We start from the raw sequence: 25,310 nt of genomic DNA, 5'->3' as shown, positions 1-25,310 counted from the left end.
GGAAGTGCATACTTTCAAGAATGATTGGTCAATGCATATAATGCCTGTAATCAATGACTGCAAAATTTTACAGGTACAGTCACTAACAAACATTGGTCCACAAGACAGGCCCAGTCGTCTTCGTAATTTTCTTAAGTATTTACCAATAGGGTGGTTTCCTATTTTATTTTTATTGCCTAAATCGAAAGATTATTACTCCTGGAGTATGTATTTCACGCTTTTAGATTTTTAAATGACGATATCTGTTTTTCGCGATCAAATAAAAAGTGAAAATTTTCAAGCACACGAAAATGCGACGGCTAAGTATGAATGCTGGGAAAAGCCTGTGTCATGTCTGGGTGCTGCTGTGAGAGGCCACCTGGGTGCGAGGCTATGAATGCTGCTAGGATGCAGGCTGCTTGCTGCCGAGCATGGCGGTAGCGTAGATTACCCTGCTGGCAGGTAGCGCTTGGCTTAAATAAGGATTATTAATACCCTATCAAACGATGGAAATTTTCCGACCATAGGGAATTTTAATAGGTGATTATTAAGAGATGGTTCCCTGAGCTCATTCGTCTAAACTGGGATTTCTTAAACCAAATAATTTGTATATTATGAATACACTAATGGTGGGTAACAAATTGCAATCAATGGCTTTCATTTTCTTTGATGAAGGAAACTACCTTATTAAACCAATGTGTGTATCCATTTGAATTGTTTTGTGACTGATTGCAGATGACCTTCATAGATTTCTTTCGTGCCCTATGTCTATCCGGAGTCAATCTGACTTGATTAGGTTGTGCAAATGGTGCAACTTGACTATTTTACCCACACCAAGAGGTCCAAACATGATTTCAGAGACAGAAACACTTCGTGAACCCCCTCCCACAACCAACCTTTGAAGGAAGCCGGGAAATTTTTTTCGAGAAGGCCAGGAACAGTTTTCATGCCAGTTGTGGAATATTATTAATATGTACACTAAAGTAGTTTGTTAATAATTCATTTATCAAGTGGCTCTGAAAAATTCATAGGGGTGTTCGAAATGCCCACCTGGGTAAAGAAAGGTGTAAAATGACTTGGGTATGGAAATCCAGGTTGACATTACTGCAGTAATGAGGCCAAGCATTTAGCATGAGATATTTATTTTTCCCGCAAAAATAGGAAATACATTGGAAAAAATACACATCTTCCCAATTAATTTCCTATGCATGCAATGATTTACTCCATACTTATATTATTTCCATGAGAGTCCAGTCCTTATTATCCAAATAATTGCCTAGACCAAGGAAATGAGTATGCTGTTGCGGAAATTATAGAAAATGCATCATCTTGGAGAAAAATTTTGCGGAGACTCAAAACTCAGTTTTGCTAAATTAAAACAATACGTAGTGTGAAATTGGTTGACATAAGCAAAGTTGGTTTCTAGGAAACAGCAAATAATTTTAGTAGAGCCATTATTTTCTATTCATTCACCAAATTCCTTCTTCTTTGTCTTTAAAACTATTTGAAAGAAAAACAACAGCTCGGTGTATTGACACTCACTAATTAGCTAGCGTTTGAAAGCATACCTTATCTTTAACAAATAATTTTGAAATTAAATCTATACAGACAGTATGTTGTATGAACTAAATCATACGACATTCTCAAATTATGCCTTTCGAGTTCGGTCATCATAATATTAGCCGTCACCGTTAGTGGTTTTCAGTTCAAAGTTTCAGGCAAATTTAAACCCATCCATATTTACATATGTAATCAACTTAACTGAAGTTAAATTTCGCGTTTACACCTATTGGAAACCAATGTTCACCCAAGGGAATCTACAACCCTTGTCAATACTCTAGCCACTCTTCAAGTAGTTTGAAGGGTTTTGCATATATTTTAGCAATAAGACTATATTGTAAAATTTAGTGTGCTGTGACAAAATAAACAACATTATAGCTTACAAGTAACTATGTGCATAATTTTACCATGACCAGCATCTTTCCCCTTTTCAAGCTGTTGTGGAGATAATTGGAAAATTGATTAGTATCCATGCTGATTACATCACTTTAACCATATTAGGAGTTTCCCCAATCAAATCCTCTTCTCAAATCCTATTTTCTGAAACATATCGAAATAATCCCAACTGTCTATACCCATATGTGTGTCTATTATTCTTATTACTGAACTAACGCTGTAGGGCTAAGTAATGCTGCAAAGGCTAAATAGGACAAAGCAAAGTATTTCCGTAGTTTTTAATGCAATCATTTTGCCATATTTTCTGTGAGTGACATTAAAAGCTTGGAAAAAGTTCGGATGCGTATGACTTAAGATATGATTCAATTTTGAAATTTGTAATAGAATATAATGTCAGAATGTTTGCTTAGTTAAAAAATTTACATGAAACAAAACTGCTGTTTCTCTTTCTGGAAGAGTGGCCACTTTTATAGGTAGATGCAAGTTGTGATATTGCTTGGTATCCGAGGCTTTCGGGAGCAACTGCGTATTGAGCTTTGTCATGCAAGCTTTTACAGCCATTGCAGGTCGCATCATCAGTCGATGAAGGCGATCTTACCATGCAGCCATATTACTTAACACTTTCACGCCGAATGTGGGCATTTTCATATGTTGGGTGTCGTGGATTTTTCAACGAAAACAACTGGACGTCAGCTCTAGCCGACACAAGGGAAGTTACCGCTGAGGTAGTAATTGTCAGATGCATTCAGGCCCGGCCTGAGACCCAACTTAGTGAGACCTTAGGGCCACTCCTCGGCAATGAAGCCCGACCCTTCCTCTCATTTATGATCATCCTCACTGCAGGAATCCATTGCAAAGTTGTTATATCGTCAATGGTTTTTGCAATGATATATTTTGTTGCATACAACAATTGTTTTGTACTTTGAAATGATTGAATTTTTCATTTTGTTCTGCGCATAAACAATTTTTAAACAAAATTTTAGTGATAAAAATAACTGACTTCTGAGTTACAATCTTAATATCTGCGTTAACTAACTTTGTTGTCATTAACTCTAGAGATCCATTTAAAATTCCACAATGCTTAAAATAGATGTTATAAATTCTTTTAGAAGAGTAACTTATTGAAAATGAAATGCAAAATTTGGTTGAAAAACGCTGGTAACGCATAAAGATGACCATAGCTAAGGGAGGGTTTGAGGGTCTAGTCCAGTAGCCGGGGTAAGGGATGGGTGCCCCATTGAGTTGGGTCCCAAATCAGAGGGACGAGAATACCAGAGTAATACTCCTCCCCTAACAAGAGCTCCGTACAGAGGTTTAAAATATTACTATGCCACTCATTGCACGGAAATTGTTTTCCTATCGCAGGCACAGACAAGAAAGAGGTTAAAATGTATGTATAAAACCCTTCATCACCTGATGCTACAATCTGCAACGGCCAGGAGGGCTCGTGTGACAAAGCGCAATACACAGCTGCTCTCGAAAGCGTCCAATACCAATTAATCTAGCTACGAAAGCCTACGCTTCAAGTTATGGTATTACATTTAAATCACTATCTATGAGTCATAAACCAATTGTTCGTTAATCAGCTGACTGTAAACGTGGGCACTCAAAGTAATCATTGCCAGCAAAGGGTACCTTGAACATATATTTGTTCCTTTCTCTATTTCTTAATAAATAACCCGATGATGGCTTGTTTTTTTAGTCACTTTGTATTAGCCATGGTCACAAACTGTCATGAAAAATTGAGGGGGCCCATTTTGTTGTTCCATGTCATCTCAACTGATTCAGTTTTTTTAATTGCCACTAACAGTTCCTTGCTTGAAACTTTGCATTTTTTATTTTGCTGCTTGATTTTTAAATTTTATAGTGTGCAATCATTATTTTTCTTTTCTAACGAATAATTGATTCCCTTTTTGGTATAAATTTGTGTACTTTAAAATTTATTATACCTTTTGAGTCAGTTGTGTGTGTATTGTAGGTGTATTATACCTGTGTAATATTTATGTTTCTCTGATATTGAAATATTTTATTAGTCAACTACTGTTCTCAACCTGCATATTTTGCATCAGTAATTGTCACATCAGTGATTCCGACATAGAAGTAGAATGCATGAATTATGTATGTATTACTGAATTTAGGAGTGCTATGCTTTGTGAGATGTGGTTTGGCCAACAAATAATCAGTCTACCTCTGAATTAAAACCGTGTGTCATTTTACAACCAGAAAAAGAATTGGAAAGTGGAAAGAATATTTATTTTTTTGGTTCAAAGCATCAATGTTGGTTCCCAACATCAATATTATGTTGTCATTAAAATCCCAGTAAAATTATTCCCATGCCTGAGATATTTTTTTGGCCTCTACTTAGTATTTTTTTGATAATGTGCGTAGAAATTCTTAGTATGCAAGGAGTCAAAGGTTATGTTCCGTCAATAAACACTTCTTTTCCATTAAATATTCTCAGAGATTAATAAAAGAAATACTTAGTGGAAGTCATATTATGTATTAAACAGTATAACCAACATTTCAAAATGTTTAATACCAAAGAAAATCGCAATGTAAAAAAATCCCATTGTACTCTTTTGAATAGTGTGACACAATAACAACCAAATTTGTTTATTTATTCTCATCTTTTAACATTATTGTTGCTTTTTCCTCAGGATTTTTGGACGTGGTAAATTCTCTGAACAAGAATTAGAAGGCCATTTATTGGGACCATGTGATAATGAAGATCAAATGGATATGGATGTTATAGAATTTAAAAGCAGGACCAAAGGCAGCAAGCATTACAGCTTTAATCAAATGGCACCACTTTGAGGTCAAAATGCCTACGATATGTTACCTTCCAAAAGATGTGCAATGCATATTGATTGTTTTCCTTAAATGTACATATATTTTATATTAATGAAAAATGCCTATTGTCAAATGCCAAAGCTTTGTAAAAACGTAAAACCAGGGCATTGAATGATACATTAAATTTTTTAATTATTTTACCAATTCTGTGTTGACTTCTTAATGTTACTATAGGCACCTCGATGAATGTACGAAATTAAATTATACATTATATACTCTGAAGTTGGAGTACAAGGAAATAGGGAAATTGCAATAATATGACTGAGTTTGTTGGTGCATGTATATAAACTCATAGTTTAAGACATTTGAAATGTACTGATTGTACAAGCAACAAACTCTTATGCCTTCTGTTATTTGGAAACTGCTTTGAATACAAATGCAAAAACTACAGTTTCTTTTTAAACACACCTCTGCAGCCTGAGAAAATATGAAATTCGCATGAAAGTTTGAGAACCGAGACAAAAATATTATCACTTTTTCACTCTCTCCGAAGGTTGGCTCAAGCTGTAGATAACATTTAAGTATACCGGGACTAGCCACGGTGATAACTTTTACGGGAGTCACCCGCAATGCACAATTGTGCGAAAAATCCACAGAGAAAAAATCATTCGCCTTGACCGGGATTCGAACCCGGATCCCTCGATTTCCGGCCGAGTGCTTTAGCCAGTTAAGCTACCGAGGCGTCATTCATCCCTGTGGAAATTTGTGGACTATACGGTGGTATGGACTGCTGAGCATATTATGCGACGAGCAGTCCAAATCGTGCGCACGGCGCCACAGCCGGAGAGTAAAGTCCGAACTTTGAACACATATAGGTGTTCTCTCTTTGACGAATTTAAGTATACCGGGACTAGCCACGGTGATAACTTTTACGGGAGTCACCCGCAATGCACAATTGTGCGAAAAATCCACAGAGAAAAAATCATTCGCCTTGACCGGGATTCGAACCCGGAATAACATAACATTTATAAGATAACATTTTCTGAATCACACAGTCATTTTTGCCATTCCATTACCCATCTTTGCCCCATCCCCTCAACATTTACATCTCGTCATTCATTTGACAACCAAGGTATGGTAGGGTATTTGAAGGAGGTGACCTACAGCTTAGGTCATTAGCACCATAGCGAAGGAAGGGTGGAGAGAAACCCGGCATCAGCATTAGCCTCCTCTTAATGAAAGGCACCAAGGGGACCACGACTTAGCGTCCTGTCTGAAGGACCGTGTTTTGTCCTTGAAGTGCCCTCCACAAACCACCCAAGCAGGGATTGGGCAGTCTTAGAAAAAATTTCCACCATCACTGGGATTTAAACCCAGGCCAATTGGATGGGAGGCCACCACACCCACCTGAACCCCTAAAAAATCAAACAAGTTCTTATGATCTCTCTTCGTGGTCTGATGCCCAAATGATATTTTCAGGTAAAAAATGGGGCTTGCTCTAAGATTGAAATAGAAATTCGAATCCCTATTACTACGACACCATTGAAAATTCTCCAATCAAACATTTTTCAAAATCCTCAAGCAATCACTGGAGAAATCCCTCAAGGGGGATGGAAAAAATGATTGTGTGATTAGGGCTTAACGTTGTGTCTTATTATAAAATATATTTCTGAAGTTTGTAGTTCATACACTAAATGTACCCTTACAAAGGAATATATTATATTAACTGACTAAAAATGCTGTACCTCAATATTATACTGGAAGTACATATCAAGATAGGTAATGGAATTGTGATAATCCACATTAACTACATAGAAACCTTAAATTCTTTATTTTTTCATCCATTATTTTAGTGAAACAAATAATAATTGACACTTTTGATAAATATTTCCAAATTAGGCACAAAAATTAAAATCAAATTAAAAACTTGATCACACATGTACTTATCATGTCAAAAATGACTCAAAATCACCAAGAAGGCATACGTTTCAAATACATAATTAAAAGCATTTGTTGAAGAAGTTACCAAAATTAGAAAATGTACTCAAGAATGTCATCAGTGGTAATGACCAATCTTGAGTAACAATGAAGTGTTAATCCTTTGCAGAAATATATTCAAACATACAACTTCATAATTATTTTTTAAATAATGCTCAAAAAATAAAAAAGATACCAATCAAATGAAAAGATCCCTTTAAAATAACTTGTTCCTTAAGATTTGACATGAGCTTCACTTGCTAGAATTAGAACTTTGGGATATTTTGTGAAATATCACAATTTACAAACCTCCAAAGAGCTGTTAATTTCAATTTTCATGACAAATTTAATTTAAATTTTCAAGAAACTTACTCATCTAGCTCAGTTTTGATAAATACGGCATTTGAGAAAAGCATCATATCTTTTGAATCGTAGCTTGTCTCATTAGCCATGAAATTCCTTCCAAAACCTGAAATAGAGAAAATATTTGAAAATACCTCACCTTGCTCAAACTACTGAAAAATATTCAAGCACACAAATATTGCTCATTGCCTGTAAATTGTCATGAAAATTATATGAATCTTAAAAATATAATGAGATATATTCTCAAACTTAAGTAATGATAAAATGAGGAAATGGATACAAATCAAATTAATTATGGCACAATGAACTAAATTATAAAAAACATCAATTACAAATACATAGTTAGAATAACTAAGTATGCATGGATACACTAGTCATGACTGCAAACAGCATCTCATTACAATATTCAAATATTTACCAGAATCCGATCTGGGTACAGAAGCCTGGCTACTGAGGAAGTCGTCAGATATCCACTGTGTAGCATTAGTCTGGCTGAATCTTTGCCTGGATGAACATAATGAAACTATGACGTGAAAATTATATAAAATAAAGCACTAAGATTATTTATGAAACGCAGTTTTTTCTCCTCAGCTCTCATAGAAACACTATTAATGTGTACTCTGATTGGGTGCTTTCCACTCATGCGACTCACGAGTCGTCTAGTGTCCATTCATGGAAACTGTTTATAACTCTCACATTCCGGCGAGTAATCGTTTGTTGACTTGTGTCCAGAGCCGGCCTTAGGGCGGGGCGACTGCCCCGGGCCCCGCGCTTTGGGGGGCCCCGCGTTCGTGAAAAAAAATTAAAATATACGATAGTTTGAAAACGCAATTTCAACTATTACTGTATTGTTAAGTCCGTGCTAGACAAAAAATAATATCATGAAAAAGGAATAATAATGCAGTAATTTAAAGTAAAAAGCGCGCTTTTAATGTTAATCTTACGTTATAATTTTATGAATAAATATAATTATAAATTTTATTTGTATTATACTATAACTTATATTGTAACTCAACTGCGTGATGGTATCATAACGGCGTAATTACGAAGTCTGAATTTGGGATGGGAACACATACTTAGCCAGAGAGTGGTAGGGATTCAAAATGCTCGAGTTTGTAGATGGGGTATAGAGTTTAATATTTTAAGTGAAGGGCCCCGCACTGAAGGTTCGCCCCTAGCCCCGCACCTGCTAGCGCCGTCCCTGCTTGTGTCACAACATTCGTCGACAAATAGTATGGAACACGAAAACCGTGACACAAGTTGACTTGTGTCAATGAATGGAAAGCACCCATTCACAATGATATATGTATTACACAAAAAAAAACTAACAAAAGCTGCCAATACCAGTTTCTATGGTAATAAGTAAACAGTTGCCTTTTGTAGAAGTGACCAATGTCTAGATGGTAATTTTTCCAAGAGAAGGACAGAAAAATCATTGATTCAATGCCTTTATTAGGGTTGATCACTTATAACTGAGATTTCCATCAGTCATTGCCATCACTCGAATCAAAGAAAAAATAACACTGTTTTTCTTGTCAAAATTTCAAAAGTTAGACACAAAAATTCTGATGGCTTTGGAAAATTCTGATTGATTTGGGAAAAATATATTTGCAATACATACATGGGCTTCTCAGAATCAAAAATGGGGGGGTGGGGCAAAACTAGCTGTGGTCGTTCAAGTTGCAACTTTTTTGCACAAAAAAGGTTAAGGAAACTACAATTTTAAGGAAATTATGACAGCAATTTATTAGTTTTTATAACTATTTGCTTGAAAAAAATAATGATTTTTATTTTAGTTCCATGTCTTAATATCATTTTTCTTCAAAAAGGAAAATTTGTTCATAACTTTTGTTTTGAAGTTGCCCCCCGCTGGGTACGCCCATGAATACATAAACAAGTTGGGAACTTTCACAGAATGAATACGCAATATGAGACAACCAGGTGCCTATTCCACAAGCATTTAAGTTTATCTCTGATCAGTGGTGAATTAAGGAAGGATTCTTTAACCATGTTATAAGTCTCTTGAAGTATAGAACTTTAAATATTTAACTGGGGGAGATCAGTACTTCTAACACAACCCATTAAGTTACCGAATCATTACTTCAAGTAAGTATGCGATAACATATTCTTTCTTCAAAACGAATGTTTAAGATAATCCTTCAGCTTCAATTATTCTCACAATATAAAATCAAACCAAATATATACCTATGTTCCAAATCTGCAACAGTAGAGAGTAAGAGAAGGTTCTTCGAGTCAGGTGTGTGGACATTAGGTGGCTGGAAGACGGGGACGTTCATGCAGTTATTCTGATGAGGCCTTTGATGACAATATGAGGAAGGGTTCTCCATTGGAAATCCCTCACTTTTCAAGCATCGAGCCCACTACAATAAAAAGAAATAAAAGTAGACCGTTAAATACGATTAATTGGTAATTTAATTATAGAATGAATGCGAGCTGCCTAGCGAAAAGGAGAGATGATAAAGCAAGGGAATGGGAAGTATATGCTGTACTTTAATATCACAATTTTTACTTCAATAACCGTGGTGCAAATAAATTAGCATAAGATAGCATCTATTAGATCTAAATGTATACTCATAATGTCGTATTTGGTAACACAACTTTATTTTGTTTCTTCCAAATTACAAAATTGGTTTAGCGGGTAAATGTCCAGATCGCGAAATTATAACAGAAAAATCATCCTCCACGGCACTCAACTAAAATATGTCCACAAAATAATTGTGCCAATGGTGACGCAAGCAAGCTTCCTTAGGAAGAATAATGCTTCGAATTTTGAGCGCAGCATTCACTACGAAATCACATTTACATAATAGTTTTAAACCAATTTAAATACTTACGGTTTGGTAGCAACTTGCATATAGTTCTTGCATTAGCCACGTCGCACTGAGGTAATAACTTGAGCCCTGTATTAATCAACAAAAAAAGCTGTAGACATTAAACTTCACCGGCAACAAAGCCACCAATAGCAACTTACTGCCCCGCTGCAACTTTGATTTCCGTAACTACTTCCAACAATCAATTCATACGCCCACATATCTTCCCGAAGACGACGGGCAGCTGCCGTGGCTGCCATGGTAACTTTCGGTCCATCCGTATCACGCATTGATCCTTTCCTTCTGGTATTTGGCGTTTGCTTTCTTGGGCGACGCATTTCTCAATAAGTTCCAATTGCTTCAGTAATTTCCCGTAGTTCCTACAGCAACTTATTTCCGATCTCTCATTAAGTATAGTCCTAATGGTATTCTTTCCTCAGCTTGTACCGCTTTTCCTTCCACGGGCAGAGCGACATGCGGTACTCGCCAAGCAACCCTTGCCACACCACCACACACCACAACCAACCACAAAACAAGGGTAAATGGGGGAGTCCTTCTTATTGGAGAGAGGGATAACCTCAGAAAGCAACCTGTCATGGCGAAATGCGCAAAGAGGCACAAAACGCCGCGAAGTTAAAAATTAAGTGAAAATGAAGAGATGTAGTTTTAAAGGAAAACAGGATTGGAAAGTGTTGTAATATATGACATATGTAACCGCAAAAAAATTGGGATATTTCTTTGCATAGATTTATACATATAAGTTAATATGTTTACTACATATGAAGTAATATAAGTTAATATGTTTACTGTATATGAAATGAGCATTACCGTGATACTTGAGAGCCATTCGTTTTAGATAAATGTTGCTTCATCGGCTGAATAAAATAAACAAAAACGTAGTGCAACAACTCATTTCGATGGACTGGGATAACCTCAAGAGCAACCCATGTTTACTAAACACATTAACTTATGTGTTATTCAAATGATATATATTTGGTATCTAAAATAACAGCAAGGCGTTAAGGATTAAAACGAAACAGTCTTTTGTAAACAAATAGTTTAATGACGAAAGATTAGATGAAATAAAGTTGGACAAAATCTTGAACAGCGTTCCGATGCACAATGATAACCTCAAAAGCAACCTTTGTTGGCAGAACCGGGAACAGTCCCTACGACTGTCAAATAATTGAAAGAAATGCGTATTTAAGAACTCATTACCGTGATACTTGTGAGCCATTCATTTTAGATAAATGTTGCTTCATCGGTTGAATAAAATAAACACAAGCACAGTGCAACAACTCATTTCGAAGGACTGGGATAACCTCAAGAGCAACCCATGTTTACTAAACGTCCCAGTAAACACGAATAGCTGCAGCAGCGCTGCACAGGGGTTTCACAGCTGCAAGTTCGTTTCCGTTTCAATGAAGCGCGGTAACAGCGCTTGTGCAGCGCTCTTTCGCAGCCCGCTGGCGAAACATGCAATTGCAGCGCATCAACAGCGCATGCGCAAAGCATGCCTGCAGCACGCTGCTGGTACGCTGCTAATGCGAGTTTGTGCAACAATGCAACAATCCTCCGCTACGCGATTGTTTACCAGGGTGCTTGGGAAGTTTACTGAGTCTATGGCGGCCAACGTTGTGGAACTGTTGATCGTCCTTGGGGATTCTTATTAGATAAGAATTTATCATCTTCTTTTAAAATGTATAATTTTAGTTAATTTAAATTCAATTCTCCTTGAAATTAGGTAGAATTGGCATTCTAGCATGGTGAATATAAACACATTTTAAGACTTTGTGTTTTTGTTTACATACGTGGTCGTAGTTATGTTCGGAACCATTGGATATAAGCTTTTAAATATTGCTTATATAGGTTTCCATTAATAGTGAAATAGGAAATGTGTACCGCATGTCACAGGAAAAGTTCGCAGCTCAAAATTTTTTAGTTAGCCAACCTTTTTAGTAAAATATTAAAAAGATTGTCTAACGAGATGGGCTGACGCGATGATGTATTATGCAGTACACGAGTTAAAATTAATGGACATTTCTCATAGCAGGAAAACAACTAGATCCGCAAGCACCTGGTGGGAAAGAAAGAGAGACTAAGCGGCCGGCAACAGCAGAAGAGTTGTATGGTAATATTTTTATCATGTATTTATTTATATAAGTACTGACATAAAGGTCACTTTGTAAACTAACCTTTCCACATTTAAAATTTTAGGGTTCATGCAAGCTCAGGAGAAGATATGGGAAAAGAGATACAGAAGATTAGATGGGAAGGTGAGCATGGCTTTAAGCATGCTCACAGAATTAAAGAAAGAGCTAAAGTCCAAGCCTGTAGTGAATGAAGAGAGCATTTCCGTCAACCGGAAATTCCCTCTTAAAACTTTGGATGATGTAGAGGAGCTTGAGAGGGAACTGTCAGAGGATGTATCTCTCCACAATAATTTGGTAAGGCCTCAATCATTTGTGTTTAATTCTTTTATGATAATTTCAACCAGAATTCCGTTGATTACATAATATTTTTCTTTACAGGTTACTCAACTTGCTCGCATTTGTGGTGATGAGGAGCAACCCTCAGCGAAGCACTTCTGCCTCACCGGAAAGTCTGGAGTTGAGGGGATGAAGAAGAAAAAGTTTATGGGAACGAAAATATGCAGTGTCATTATGGGTGAGTGTCTTCGTGTATTATGTCTATCATTAATCAGTACTCTAATGTATACTTAAAACAGAGTAATCATTAATAAAATCATTTATTGCAAACCTGTGTTTTCAATTAATTCTTGCTGCCCCTCACATACTTAAGTAGTACTTGAAGATTGCTATTATCGGCGCAAAAATGGTAGAATGCTGAACGTTAAGCATTTGTATAAATTCTGCCGAAGCTCGACAGTCGTGTCAGATATCGTTCAACTCATTGTTTATTTGACTACAACAATGGATCATTAGTACAACGAGTACAACGATATCTGAAACGACCCTGTGGAGCTTCGGCAGAATTTCATACAAATGCCTAAAGTTCAGCGTTCTACCTTTTTTTGCGGCGGTAGTAGTGGCACATTAGGAATGTATTTTCAGCGATTCGGACATGCGTTTGAAGCGATCGTGGCACATTAGCGCAGCGCTCCTGGCATGCTTCTGCAGCGCTCCTGGCATGCTTGTGCAGCGCTTATGACATGCTTGTGCAGCGCTTATGACATGCTTGTGCAGCGCTTATGACATGCTTGTGCAGCGCTTATGACATGCTTGTGCAGCGCTTATGACATGCAAAAAAGGGAAGTTTGGGAGTGCTAGACGCGCTGCAGCAGCGCCTTCGCCGCAGCTGCAGCGCTGCCGCGAAGCGCATCTGATGCGCCTCTGCAGCATTTTGTGTTTACTGGGGTATTAACTTATGTGTTATTTAAATGATATATATTTGGTATCTAAAATAACAGTAAGGCATGTAGGATGAAAACGAAACAGTCTTTTGTAAACAAATAGTTTATTGACGAAAGATTAGATGAAATAAAGTTGGACAAAACCTTAAACAGCGTTCCGATGCACAGTGATAACCTCAAAAGCAACCTTTGTTGGCAGAACAGGGAACAGTCCCTACGACTGTCAAATAATTGAAAGAAATGCGTATTTAAGAACTCATTACCGTGATACTTGTGAGCCATTCATTTTAGATAAATGTTGCTTCATCGGTTGAATAAAATAAACACAAGCACAGTGCAACAACTCATTTCGATGGACTGGGATAACCTCAAGAGCAACCCATGTTTACTAAACGTATTAACTTATGTGTTATTTAAATGATATATATTTGGTATCTAAAATAACAGTAAGGCATGTAGGATGAAAACGAAACAGTCTTTTGTAAACAAATCGTTTATTGACGAAAGATTAGATGAAATAAAGTTGGACAAAACCTTAAACAGCGTTCCGATGCACAGTGATAACCTCAAAAGCAACCTTTGTTGGCAGAACAGGGAACAGACCCTACGACTTTCAAATATTTGAAAGAAATGCGTATTTAAGAACTCATTACCGTGATACTTGTGAGCCATTCATTTTAGATAAATGTTGCTTCATCGGCTGAATAAAATAAACAAAAACGTAGTGCAACAACTCACTTCGATGGACTGGGATAACCTCAAGAGCAACCCATGTTTACTAAACACATTAACTTATGTGTTATTCATATGATATATATTTGGTATCTAAAATAACAGTAAGGCGTTAAGGATTAAAACGAAACAGTCTTTTGTAAACAAATAGTTTAATGACGAATGATTAGATGAAATAAAGTTGGACAAAATCTTGAACAGCGTTCCGATGCACAATGATAACCTCAAAAGCAACCTTTGTTGGCAGAACCGGGAACAGTCCCTACGACTGTCAAATAATTGAAAGAAATGCGTATTTAAGAACTCATTACCGTGATACTTGTGACCCATTCATTTTAGATAAATGTTGCTTCATCGGTTGAATAAAATAAACACAAGCACAGTGCAACAACTCATTTCGAAGGACTGGGATAACCTCAAGAGCAACCCATGTTTACTAAACACATTAACTTGTGTGTTATTCATATGATATATATTTGGTATCTAAAATAACAGTAAGGCGTTAAGGATTAAAACGAAACAGTCTTTTGTAAACAAATAGTTTAATGACGAATGATTAGATGAAATAAAGTTGGACAAAATCTTGAACAGCGTTCCGATGCACAATGATAACCTCAAAAGCAACCTTTGTTGGCAGAACCGGGAACAGTCCCTACGACTGTCAAATAATTGAAAGAAATGCGTATTTAAGAACTCATTACCGTGATACTTGTGACCCATTCATTTTAGATAAATGTTGCTTCATCGGTTGAATAAAATAAACACAAGCACAGTGCAACAACTCATTTCGAAGGACTGGGATAACCTCAAGAGCAACCCATGTTTACTAAACGTATTAACTTATGTGTTATTTAAATGATATATATATTTGGTATCTAAAATAACAGTAGGGCATGTAGGATGAAAAAGAAACAGTCTTTTGTAAACAAATCGTTTATTGACGAAAGATTAGATGAAATAAAGTTGGACAAAACCTTAAACAGCGTTCCGATGCACAGTGATAACCTCAAAAGCAACCTTTGTTGGCAGAACAGGGAACAGACCCTACGACTTTCAAATATTTGAAAGAAATGCGTATTTAAGAACTCATTACCGTGATACTTGTGACCCATTCATTTTAGATAAATGTTGCTTCATCGGTTGAATAAAATAAACACAAGCACAGTGCAACAACTCATTTCGATGGACTGGGATAACCTCAAGAGCAACCCATGTTTACTAAACACATTAACTTGTGTGTTATTCATATGATATGTATTTGGTATCTTAAATAACAGTAAGGCGTTAAGGATTAAAACGAAACAGTCTTTTGTAAACAAATAGTTTAATGACGAAAGATTAGATGAAATAAAGTTGGACAAAATCTTGAACACTGTTCCGATACACAGTGATAACCTCAAAAGCAACCTTTATTGGCAGAACAGGGAACAGTCCCTAGGACTGTCAAATAATTGAAAGAACTGCGTATTTAATAACTCATTACCGTGATACTTGTGAGCCATTCATTTTAGATAAATGTTGCTTCATCGGTTGAATAAAATATGACAGGTACTAGGCAACATTGCTCTTATAACTTACCTGCCTTCTCACATTAGCTGTCACTTTCACATACTGAATTCCAGTGCTGTAGTTGGGAAAAAATGTAGGTGGTACTCACCAAAAATCACTTATTCTGAAATCCATTGGACAATTTAGAGTGAGTCTATTTTTTACAGATTTAAAAAGATAGTTTAACCGGTACGCTTATGACGAGTTTGGATTTTAGGGGGTACGCCGTACCTGTCCGTACCGGCCCAAGTACAGAACTGCTGAATTCTAATTATACCAATCATCCCCCAAAGATCAGGAATTAATCCCTTGAAGGTATATACTAAGGTTTAGTGGTGTGCACATGAATTTAAGAATGAAATACATGTATACCTACTAAATGCCACCATTGATGACAACACCCAGAATTCTGTTAAGATGATACTGTAAAGCATGCCCCAGTAAGAAGCATTAACAGAATGACTAGTTGTAATGTTTCAATAATCAATGATGACACAACTTCTACTATAACAGAGATAACCATGATGACATGATGTCATTATTCACCAGCAACCAATCTTATACAGTGGTAACCCTGCAATCGCAACAATTTGAAAGTGAAATGTATAATCTGCTTACAAAACCTATCCAAGAAATGGTAAATTAATCATGCAATATGCATACAGATATGGATGCTTAGGCTTAAATGGAGACCTCAAAGGAAAATGAGAACACCAGGTACAATAAAATACACAATTTATTACGGCCTTGTAAAAACATCATTTGATTCACACATCATCAACATGCTAAAAAAATTATTATAGCAATAATAAAACATCACACATAATATTGAATAATTATGTACTTGCATCAGAGAAAAAAAGCCATAATTACAAATTCTTTCCGAAGGTAATCAATTAACAGTAACTATTTTAATCAATTCCCATCAGCATTTTTCATGTGGGCTTTGGACCACCAAAGGCTGCTTTAAAAGTGATTCTGGTGGCGAAATGCCACGCGTCAGTAACTATTCTATTATTTACATATGTGCACTCAAATTGCGCTCACAAAATATTCAATCAAATTCAAAATAGTCAATGTGAAGCCTTGTCGGATTGAGAGTCGTCACTATTACATCACTGTCTGTGAATTCATTAACTAAATGGTCTTTCTCCCAATACTTTCACATAATAGAAGTCTTTCTGGTAGGTAGATGAGCATAGCATTGACAGGTCGGAAGACAGCCCCCTTTCTCGTATGTAAACTCGGGCAGGAAAAATCATGAAAAAAGGAAATAATTGGTTAGAAAGTTCACAAACAAATGATTAATGGAGTTTTACACTAACTTTTTTGGCATCTCTAAGAGGGAGGATAAATTACTAGCAAATATATTATGTATTTGAGTATTTCTCTGATAAAACAACGTGAGAATTTTCAACATGAGGTATTATAACAATTATATATAGTAAAATAAATAAAATATAGCCAATAACAATTATAAATACAATAAATAAAATATAACCAATAACAATTATAAAATACCATAAATAAAATATAACAAATAACAATTATAAAATATATAAACTTAAGAAAAAATTCAAAGAAACATAACAGCAGAAATGAAATAGGAAAGCGTGGAAAGGAGGGACTTATTTACAGAAAAGCAGTGACAAGTATGGCACAGAGAAGTTGAAGAGAAGAAGAAAATGAAAAATATAACATGCAGTCAACACACAAAGTGACACGTAACTCATGGTAAATAATATACATAGTAAATAAATCAATTGTCCAGTACTGTTATCATGTCAAACATATACTTCCTATACTTGTCTGCATCAAATGGCTCTTTGATCAACCTTCCCTGTATTATTCTTTCAGCATACCAACAAATGAAAACTCCACAGTTATGACTGTCTCTCTGCTTAAAATGCTCTGGCGATGACACTTCCCAATCCCTTTCAGTGCATCCAAATGAGACACTAAGCACTTTAATCCATCTTTGAATGGCGAAATTATTAGTGTGGTGAATAACATCTGCAGCAGGGTCATAGAATTCTAATTTCCTTTCTAATGGCAAAGCAACAATAAGCATCCAGTGTGAGTTGCAAACATTGAGGGGAATGACTATTCTAGTAACACAGGAAAGGTCAGATTTACCAAAGATTGCCATTGGCCGGGATTGAGAGATTTTTCCAGTGACATATTGAGAAATAACTGGATCCACTGAAAAAACTGAAGGGACAGACTCAGCAATTTTCCACAAGAAAGCTGCAATGATCGTGTCATACAGCCAACCTCTCTTAAAATCAGGGAAGACTTTACGAATTGCACTGACTTCCTCCGGTGGTATTAGAAAATCTAAGGACTTCAATTCATACATTTTGACAGAGAATGAACCAACCTTGCAAACTTCCATTGATAGACTGGCAACATCTACAATTGGCTCAGTGAAGCTGCTCACCTCATTAGATAAAAGTGATATTTTTATATCTTTCCTTCGGACATAACCAGGTCTTTTAAATAGATTAACCATGGGCCTTCTCTTCTTAATAGCAGGATGTAACTTCAGCTGAGGGCTGAGTTTGGCATTTGGAGGTACATCATGTGCTGATAATGTCCCCAAAGTGGAATTGCTTTGGTTGCATTCAATGGCACCCTGACACGTCTCCACCAGCAGCTTTAATGATTTGCTAATGTAGGGAAGTAATACAGGAGAGCACTGCTGGCTTAAGATTTTCAATTTATCCAGGTGTTGACCAATGACATGACTGTGTTGTACATTAATGTGCTCTAATTTGCAATCCTTAGAGGTGGAAACACTCTTAAACAGTTTATCTGGAGGAAAATTTAGGATTGTTTCATGCATAGGTGCAGGAGTAGGTCTATTTCGGACAACAAATGAATGAACCTTATGTACATGTTTACAAAGAGCATAGTTGTTAGGACAAGAGCATGTATATAAGTGGCAACAAAGGTCCTGGCATGAAAACTCATTACACCTTATAAAACACAAGTCAGGGTAGAGACAATTCTGGGATATATTTTCCACCGTGTATATTGTAGATTGGTCATTTTGAGATTTAACATGCCAGACATTTTCATCGGATGTTGAAAAAATTTCATCATCGGAAATTTTCAATCCTTTCATGTGGTCATTATTATAGGAGTTTTGAAATCCTAATGGAGGCTTCTTACTCATTCTTTTATATGCTAAACCTAAATGGACAGTTTTATGAATGGTAAGAAGCACCTGAATTAAATCATCAAGGCGCCTATTTACTTTTCTGTTCAGATAGTGGCTTTTCAACTTATTATGAAATGATTCAACGAACATATTGGTATCTGTAGCAGCATGAGGAAAATTTCTGTAACACATGGCCCACTTCTCTTTCTTGCTACAATAGTAATCTTTGAAATATTTTGTAAATTCACCAGCTTGATCAGAATATTTGGCTAAGAAAGAGTTTAGCATAGCATTGAATACAGTATCATTTTTTTCCTCAATCAAAGTTTCCAAAACTTCGTTGACTTCCGTAATCAGTTCCTTATTTTTAACTTTTTGGTGTAGGTTTTTATGCCAGTTCCTTTTCACATGCCACAAACAAAGTAAATGTTTAGTTTTGTGACCAAAAACCCGCCTCACTGCATTACCTAAGGCTTCATCACCATCTGTCATGATGGCATTTACATGCAAATCAGGGGACCTATCCATAATACTTTGCAATAAGTAAGTTAGTGTCTCCTCATCTAAATGGCTTGTGATGAAATGGGCGACAGGGTAACCAACACCATACTCATCTGGTACAATCAAGTTAAGCAAATGAAATTTGTACTGATTGGTGCCATGAGTAGAGTCTATGCATAGTATTCTACCACAGCCCTCTATCATTTCTTTTAACTGAAGTTTCTGCTGAATACCCAAAACAAAAAGTTCAGAAGCGTGTGGTAAATTATCTAAACCCTTATTGCCTATTATTGTACCTGAGCCCATAGGTTTATAAACCAAGATCGAATCCTTACTTTCATCTTTCATTAAGTGCACAAGTAAATCAACAGCAACTGCATCATCATCACTTAGGTGCTTTTTAGAATTCAAATCATACTTCATTTTGTTTATTTGAGTTGATGTGATGAAATGTTCTTTAAGGGGTAGCATTTCATTTAAACTGGGATCAGCAGGCAAATACTCTTGAATTTTATGTGCTGGCACACTTTGTTCCAGAAGGGAATTTATTTTATACTTTGTTGCATTGTCCCATCGATAAAATTTAACATTTTTAAATTCCAGGTCATGATTGTGAGCATTCACATATTTCACAGACACACCCGATTCACTTTCATTTACCAACATACGTGCTATGCAGTCACTATTAGGCATACGGCCAAATTTCCTTTTTCTATTTGTTTTATTGCTCACTATGCCATTCTTGTGGTGATTGTTAAATTTGCAGATGAAATACATGAACCTTTTACCACGATTCACACGCTCCCCATTGTGTTTGACCAAGGACATGTAATTTAGCTGACATTGACTAGTTTTCCATGCATTAAAATCAAACATATCTTTGAATTCATGATCTTCAACACAAATATCTTCCTGATGTACGCTTTGTAAATGACAAATCAGGATGGAGTGGCTTTGAAATTTAACATTACACCCATCATGAGGACATACAATATATTGTGACTTTTCGTTACAGGTTTTCTTATGCCTACTATAGTTACACTTGTTAGAATATGACACCAGGCATATTTGGCACACTCTAGGATAGGAAATATTACTATCACTTTTCTCAATCCTCAGACAAGTGGCTTTATGGTGACAAAATGAAGATTTATTGGCATACACTTTATTGCAGTTAGGACACTTTCTTGGATATAAAGTTGAATGAATATCAAGTTTTCCCTCTGATGAGCCACCATTTTGAATTTTTATAGTTAATCTATCAGTAAGAGGATTTTTCAACTTGAAACCAATTTGCCTGCAAAGTCTGGCAGGGAATTCTTTAGTAGTCCCATCTTTGTTGGTGTTACGAACATCAGATATTAAAGGCAATGAGGATGGGCGGCAGAATGCTGAAGATGGAAACATTTTAGGAGAGATTGATTTTTTCTTGATACAAGACTGTTTTTTTGCACAGTTTGCTACTGAAGAAAAAGAAGGCATGAAGGAGTCATTCAAAGAGGACAGAGAAGACCACCGGTTATTTAAGGGAATTTTGAATGAGCTACTATGCTTTGGAACTATTTTAGGTTTATTACAGTGATGATTGCCTCTCCTAGTCACGGTGGTAAACTTAAAGCACGAGGGAGTAGAAGATGAAGGACTAAGAGGCGGAGAAGAATATGAAGAAGCATTGGTTCTAGTTACAGAAGGAAGGTGAAGAGGTCTTACAGAAGGCTGAAAACTGGAGACTTGCATTAAATCATTATGAAGGGGCAAGTTACTACAAAGAGCATCAGAGTAAGAAAAAGAAGGTAGAGAAGCATTCATGCCAGCGCCATCAGAAAACGAAGGGGAAGGTAAAGGATGGTGGCCAGGAGAGGGAGCAGAGGAAGAGGCAGGGGAGGGTGCTGGGGAAGAGGCAGGAGATGGCGCAGGGGAAGAGGCAGGAGAGGGTGCAGGTGGTAGGCAGGCAAGAGAACGAGGGTAATCCCTCCTCGCTTGGAGGCAAGCACGATAGACATTACCTGTGAGCACCCTTAAACCACGCCTACTCAGGTGAAGGCCATCCCTTCCCAAGAAGAACTCAAAGGGATCCTGACTCTGGGCCTCGAACTCCCGCCAGTTGTCTATGAAGACCACATTCATCCTGCCAAAAGCAAAGTTAGGTATAACAAACAATACAGTTAGGAACACATGTTTAAGAACAGCCCTGACTAAATGTATGAATTACCTCAAAGCCAGTTGCTTCATAAGCATGTTTAATTTGTCAATCTTCAAATTCATCTCCTCTATATACAGGTTTCGCTGTAACGTCCACGATTTGAAGTAATTCACCCTCCTCTTCAACACACTAGAGAGGAAAAGCCGCACCTTTGGATTCCTCAGGCGAATCCTCGTCAACAGTTCCTGCTGGTGCTCTACTACTCTCTCCGGTGTCTCACCTGTACATAGGGTTGTTGTAAAATCTAACAGAATAATCTCAACACAGAAATACACCCAAAGAAAACAAATACCAATGGTAAACTCACCACATATCAAATTATTGGTGCCCAAATGGACAACCGTGTCATTAAAAAATTCAGTGGCCAACAACATTGTTGAATCCACCTGGTGAACTTGCATCCCAGATACGGGTATCACACTGACATCAAATTCACCAAACTCCTGTACTTCAGGAACGGCATACTTCCACTGGGAATCACTAATTACTAGTAATCCAGGTGCAGCCATGGTCAAACTGTCACAGAGAAGTCATAAATTTAATCAGTACTACACTGAAAGATTGATGAGTGACAATTTAGGCAAAACTTCATAATCACAACTGAAAATATGTGCCGAGAGTATAATTAAATTCATAATTAATATTAACAAACTAATCATACGATATATCTGCTACTGATATACCTGCGGCAAGTTATTATTAAGCAAATTATAGTCACTGAGAATGAAATTTATCTCCTAAATACACAATACTCACTGAAAGTTCTCACCCAAAACACCAAACAATATGCAATGCTTAGTCAACACACCAAAGCCAAATATTTTGTATGTAGTGGAATTACTTACCAAAAGAAATTATACAATACGGAAGGAAAAACGGGAACAAAAGGCTACACGAAGAGGCGAAGACAATGGGGATGGAAATCTGAAACAAGATATGATAGCATGATAAAATAAAAAAACGTAACTGTAAAAAACTGAGATAACTTAGAAAGTATCAATGAAATGGCTTCAAGGCGAAGCAGAGCTTGTACACGATGTAGTCTACTACTTAACTAGCCATCGGTGGGTCAGGAACCAAACATCAGAGGAGAAATCTGGCAATAAAAAGGAAAAATACTGTTGCTCCCCGCTTGAGGAGATTTGATTATGCATTTACTTACCAAGAAAACGGCTACTTATCGAGGGGAAAACAGGGCAAAATAAAATTTGGGGTACCAATCTGAAACGAGATAGCGTAGAGGGATAAATAAACGGAATCTTTGGAAAGGACGACTTGAAATCATATAATCAGTAAATATAGTGGGAACCACTTACCAAGAACAGAAAATCAGCAAATAGTCACGGACCAAATCAGCAGATAGTCACGGACCAAATGATGAATGGGCGATGCTGCGAAAAATAAGATAGCTTAAGTACAACGAATCTATTCACAGAGGAAATGTATTCATTACACGATTTATCAACGTACCACGACGCACGTGGTTTGCAGCAACAACAACACAACCAACTCGGCAACCGCGGGGTCTGTAGCACACTCAACCAACAGCAACACTCGGCAACTGCGCGCGGGAAAATAGTTGAAGAACAATCGGCGGGGAAACAGTTGAAGAGCAAACGGCGATTGGCAAACGGAGGTGGCGCTGTTATCAGGTTGCTTTCTGAGGTTATCCCTCTCTCCAATCTCTAAAACTCTAAATGGGGTGGGAGGCTTAACAATTTCCCATGATCCCGTGTCACTCCTCTGTTCCGCATCGTCATTCTTATGTTTTTAAATTGATTCACTGAATAGATCTGCTGGGAAGTGTGTTACATTGTATAACAATGTTTTTCGATTGGCTATGGGATCGCTTTCCTCTTCATTTAGTTTATCGTATTTATAGTGACGACGATGGCGGCTTTATCTCTGAAGGTGACTCGACTATACAGACCACAGATATATACAATAGATTGGCAATGGGAGTGGGGGGGGGTGAAGCCATGCCTTTCTGCTGGCGGCCATGTTGCTTTCACCGACCTATGCGTTTACGTAAGTAGGGAACTGGAGGAAAATTACATTGTGAAAGATAATGGCGCATTGATTAAGGCTATGAACTATAGAAAACGTTGTCATTTTCGTTTAAGATGTATCCAATTAAAAAGAAAGGGACCGATCTTGACACTTACGTGGTAAATTAACCAATCTTTGAGCGGAACATAACCGTGACGAAGTTATGAAATTGGTAATATAAGCTGAGCTAAGATTAATACTAATTCGGTTCCTGCTCAATATTATGGAATTGGAATCCATATGCATGAGTTATCTCGAAAAAAAAAATATTGTGTCCCAAATGTAGAAGGGGCGTAGCAGATGGGGAAAATGGTTAACTACGTCGTCTGCTAGTGTAGGAAGGTAGCCTACAATCGTGAATACATGGTATTGTTCACCCTTAGATTTACCAGCGACATTGTCACACTATTCAAACAAAATAATTCGAAAATTCCAAAGGTTTGATGCTTCCACTTACTGTATTTTTGTTGTCAAAGAGTTGTTGCTCAGTTAGAGTTGTCAATTAGACGAAAAACGTAGAAGCAATGCTACCTAACATTTCACTGCCATAAGTAATCGGGCCAAAAATATTACGTAATTAAATTTGATTCAACCTATTTAAACCCATTATGATCTAACTTTCTGAGCAAGGCATGCTGCTTGGTGCTGTAAAATGCTTTTCTGAGGTCGTAAAGAGTCAATGCGATTGAATTCCTATCCTTAAGCATCAGAAATATAATTTACATTATTTTATATAGGCAGTGTTTTGGATTTCCCCTCACGATCACCCAATAGCGAACTTGAAAAGAAGTTATTGGCTTAAAAAACTCAACGATTTGATCCATGATCATCAATAATCAGTTTCATGTTGTTATAATATTCGAAGGGGAAGCAGACTATAATATAAATCTTACATCATGAGGGGGTACGTTTTTAATTAGAATTTCTATCTTACCGGGATAAGTGATTATAACAGACACCATGTTCTATATAGAAGCCACAAAATGATCAAATACCTGATAAGTGCTACATGGAAAGGTTGAATTATAATGAATGTGACCGCGTCATTTCACCGCGAGCACATGCAAACCATCATTTAAGCGATCGGTTTCTCGGAATTTCACTCAATAGATATTAACAAAGTCAAAACTTATGCTTTTGAAAGAAATTCGTTAAGTTTCCAGATAGAGTTAAAGGTGCATAATACACGCTCTACATATCTAAATAAATAATAATACTACAACGGAAATAAAATTCCGATACAATGTAATAATGCAACAGCGGAAAGTATATGACATAATGGAAACTGGAGAAAGTCTTTTCTTGGTAAACACAGAAAACACAACTGAAAACATCATGATGATTCCGTCATCAAAACACCGAGACAGAGAATGCACATGTTATTAATTACCGATCCTAGAGATATGAAGCTACTGCATTTGAAATGATATCGCTTTCAGAAACTCCGGTAAATATCCGCTTCCGTCACACACCTTTAGAATTTGTTTTGGAGAGCAATTTGCATTTCAGCAAAAATAACGTGTCACAGTTTCATGATGCTATTTCTACAACTATGTGAATTTTGCCAACAATAAATTTAAAAAGGTAGAGCATAACCTGGACTTCACGTGATATAAATTTCGTGGCGATACGTACAAAAAAAAGGCTTTGGAAAATATTTTCATGCTCTGTGAGATGGAAGCGGAGACATTACTGAACGCAAACCATGCTTTCCTTATATCTATTATTTACGCGTGTAGAGACACATTTTCCCCCCCAGGAAAATTTCCCCTCGTAGTATACTTAAATGTGCACCCCCACATAACGCAGTGGTTCACCATTCTTCTTTTAAAAAGCTCCAAAAGC

General features: G+C 36.8%; 4 protein-coding genes across 9 annotated transcripts in view; 2 read left to right on the top strand and 2 right to left on the bottom strand.

Moving 5' to 3' along the window:
• Positions 1-4,929, top strand: part of LOC124153705 (copper-transporting ATPase 1) — a 99,628-nt gene extending 94,699 nt beyond the window's left edge. For 3 of the 6 annotated variants that reach the window (XM_046527024.1, XM_046527031.1, XM_046527029.1), the window contains one exon: positions 4,593-4,865. Coding sequence is in view for 1 of the 6 variants with exons in the window: in XM_046527025.1 (XP_046382981.1) it covers positions 4,593-4,749 (157 nt within the window). In the remaining 5 variants the exon portion in view is untranslated. Of the gene's footprint in view, positions 1-4,592 lie in introns of all 6 variants that reach the window. The other 3 variants (XM_046527026.1, XM_046527027.1, XM_046527025.1) reach the window with 2 other exon arrangements.
• A 2,118-nt stretch (positions 4,930-7,047) lies between these two features.
• Positions 7,048-10,423, bottom strand: LOC124153702. Its single transcript, XM_046527021.1, has 5 exons — positions 10,058-10,423; positions 9,921-9,986; positions 9,271-9,446; positions 7,484-7,569; positions 7,048-7,171 (listed from the first exon to the last, which is right to left on the bottom strand). The coding sequence occupies exons 1-5, from the start codon at positions 10,232-10,234 to the stop codon at positions 7,071-7,073; spliced, it is 606 nt and encodes a 201-aa protein (XP_046382977.1). The 5' UTR covers positions 10,235-10,423; the 3' UTR covers positions 7,048-7,070.
• A 1,112-nt stretch (positions 10,424-11,535) lies between these two features.
• On the top strand, positions 11,536-12,655 carry LOC124153704. The gene is made up of 4 exons (XM_046527023.1): positions 11,536-11,569; positions 11,950-12,027; positions 12,114-12,343; positions 12,428-12,655. Exons 3-4 carry the CDS (start codon positions 12,119-12,121, stop codon positions 12,617-12,619), a joined length of 417 nt encoding a protein of 138 aa, XP_046382979.1. The 5' UTR covers positions 11,536-11,569; positions 11,950-12,027; positions 12,114-12,118; the 3' UTR covers positions 12,620-12,655.
• Positions 12,656-17,308: 4,653 nt separating this feature from the next.
• On the bottom strand, positions 17,309-23,098 carry LOC124174225. Its single transcript, XM_046553320.1, has 6 exons — positions 22,733-23,098; positions 22,262-22,637; positions 21,724-21,932; positions 21,426-21,636; positions 19,180-21,341; positions 17,309-18,363 (listed from the first exon to the last, which is right to left on the bottom strand). The coding sequence occupies exons 3-6, from the start codon at positions 21,923-21,925 to the stop codon at positions 17,309-17,311; spliced, it is 3,630 nt and encodes a 1,209-aa protein (XP_046409276.1). The 5' UTR covers positions 21,926-21,932; positions 22,262-22,637; positions 22,733-23,098.
• Between the last annotated feature and the right edge of the window lie 2,212 nt (positions 23,099-25,310).

The sequence above is a fragment of the Ischnura elegans genome, chromosome 2, assembly GCF_921293095.1.
Source record: "Ischnura elegans chromosome 2, ioIscEleg1.1, whole genome shotgun sequence".
Taxonomy (NCBI): Eukaryota; Metazoa; Arthropoda; class Insecta; order Odonata; family Coenagrionidae; genus Ischnura; species Ischnura elegans.
Note: the sequence above shows the minus strand (reverse complement) of the source record. Positions and strands in the feature narration are given on the sequence as shown.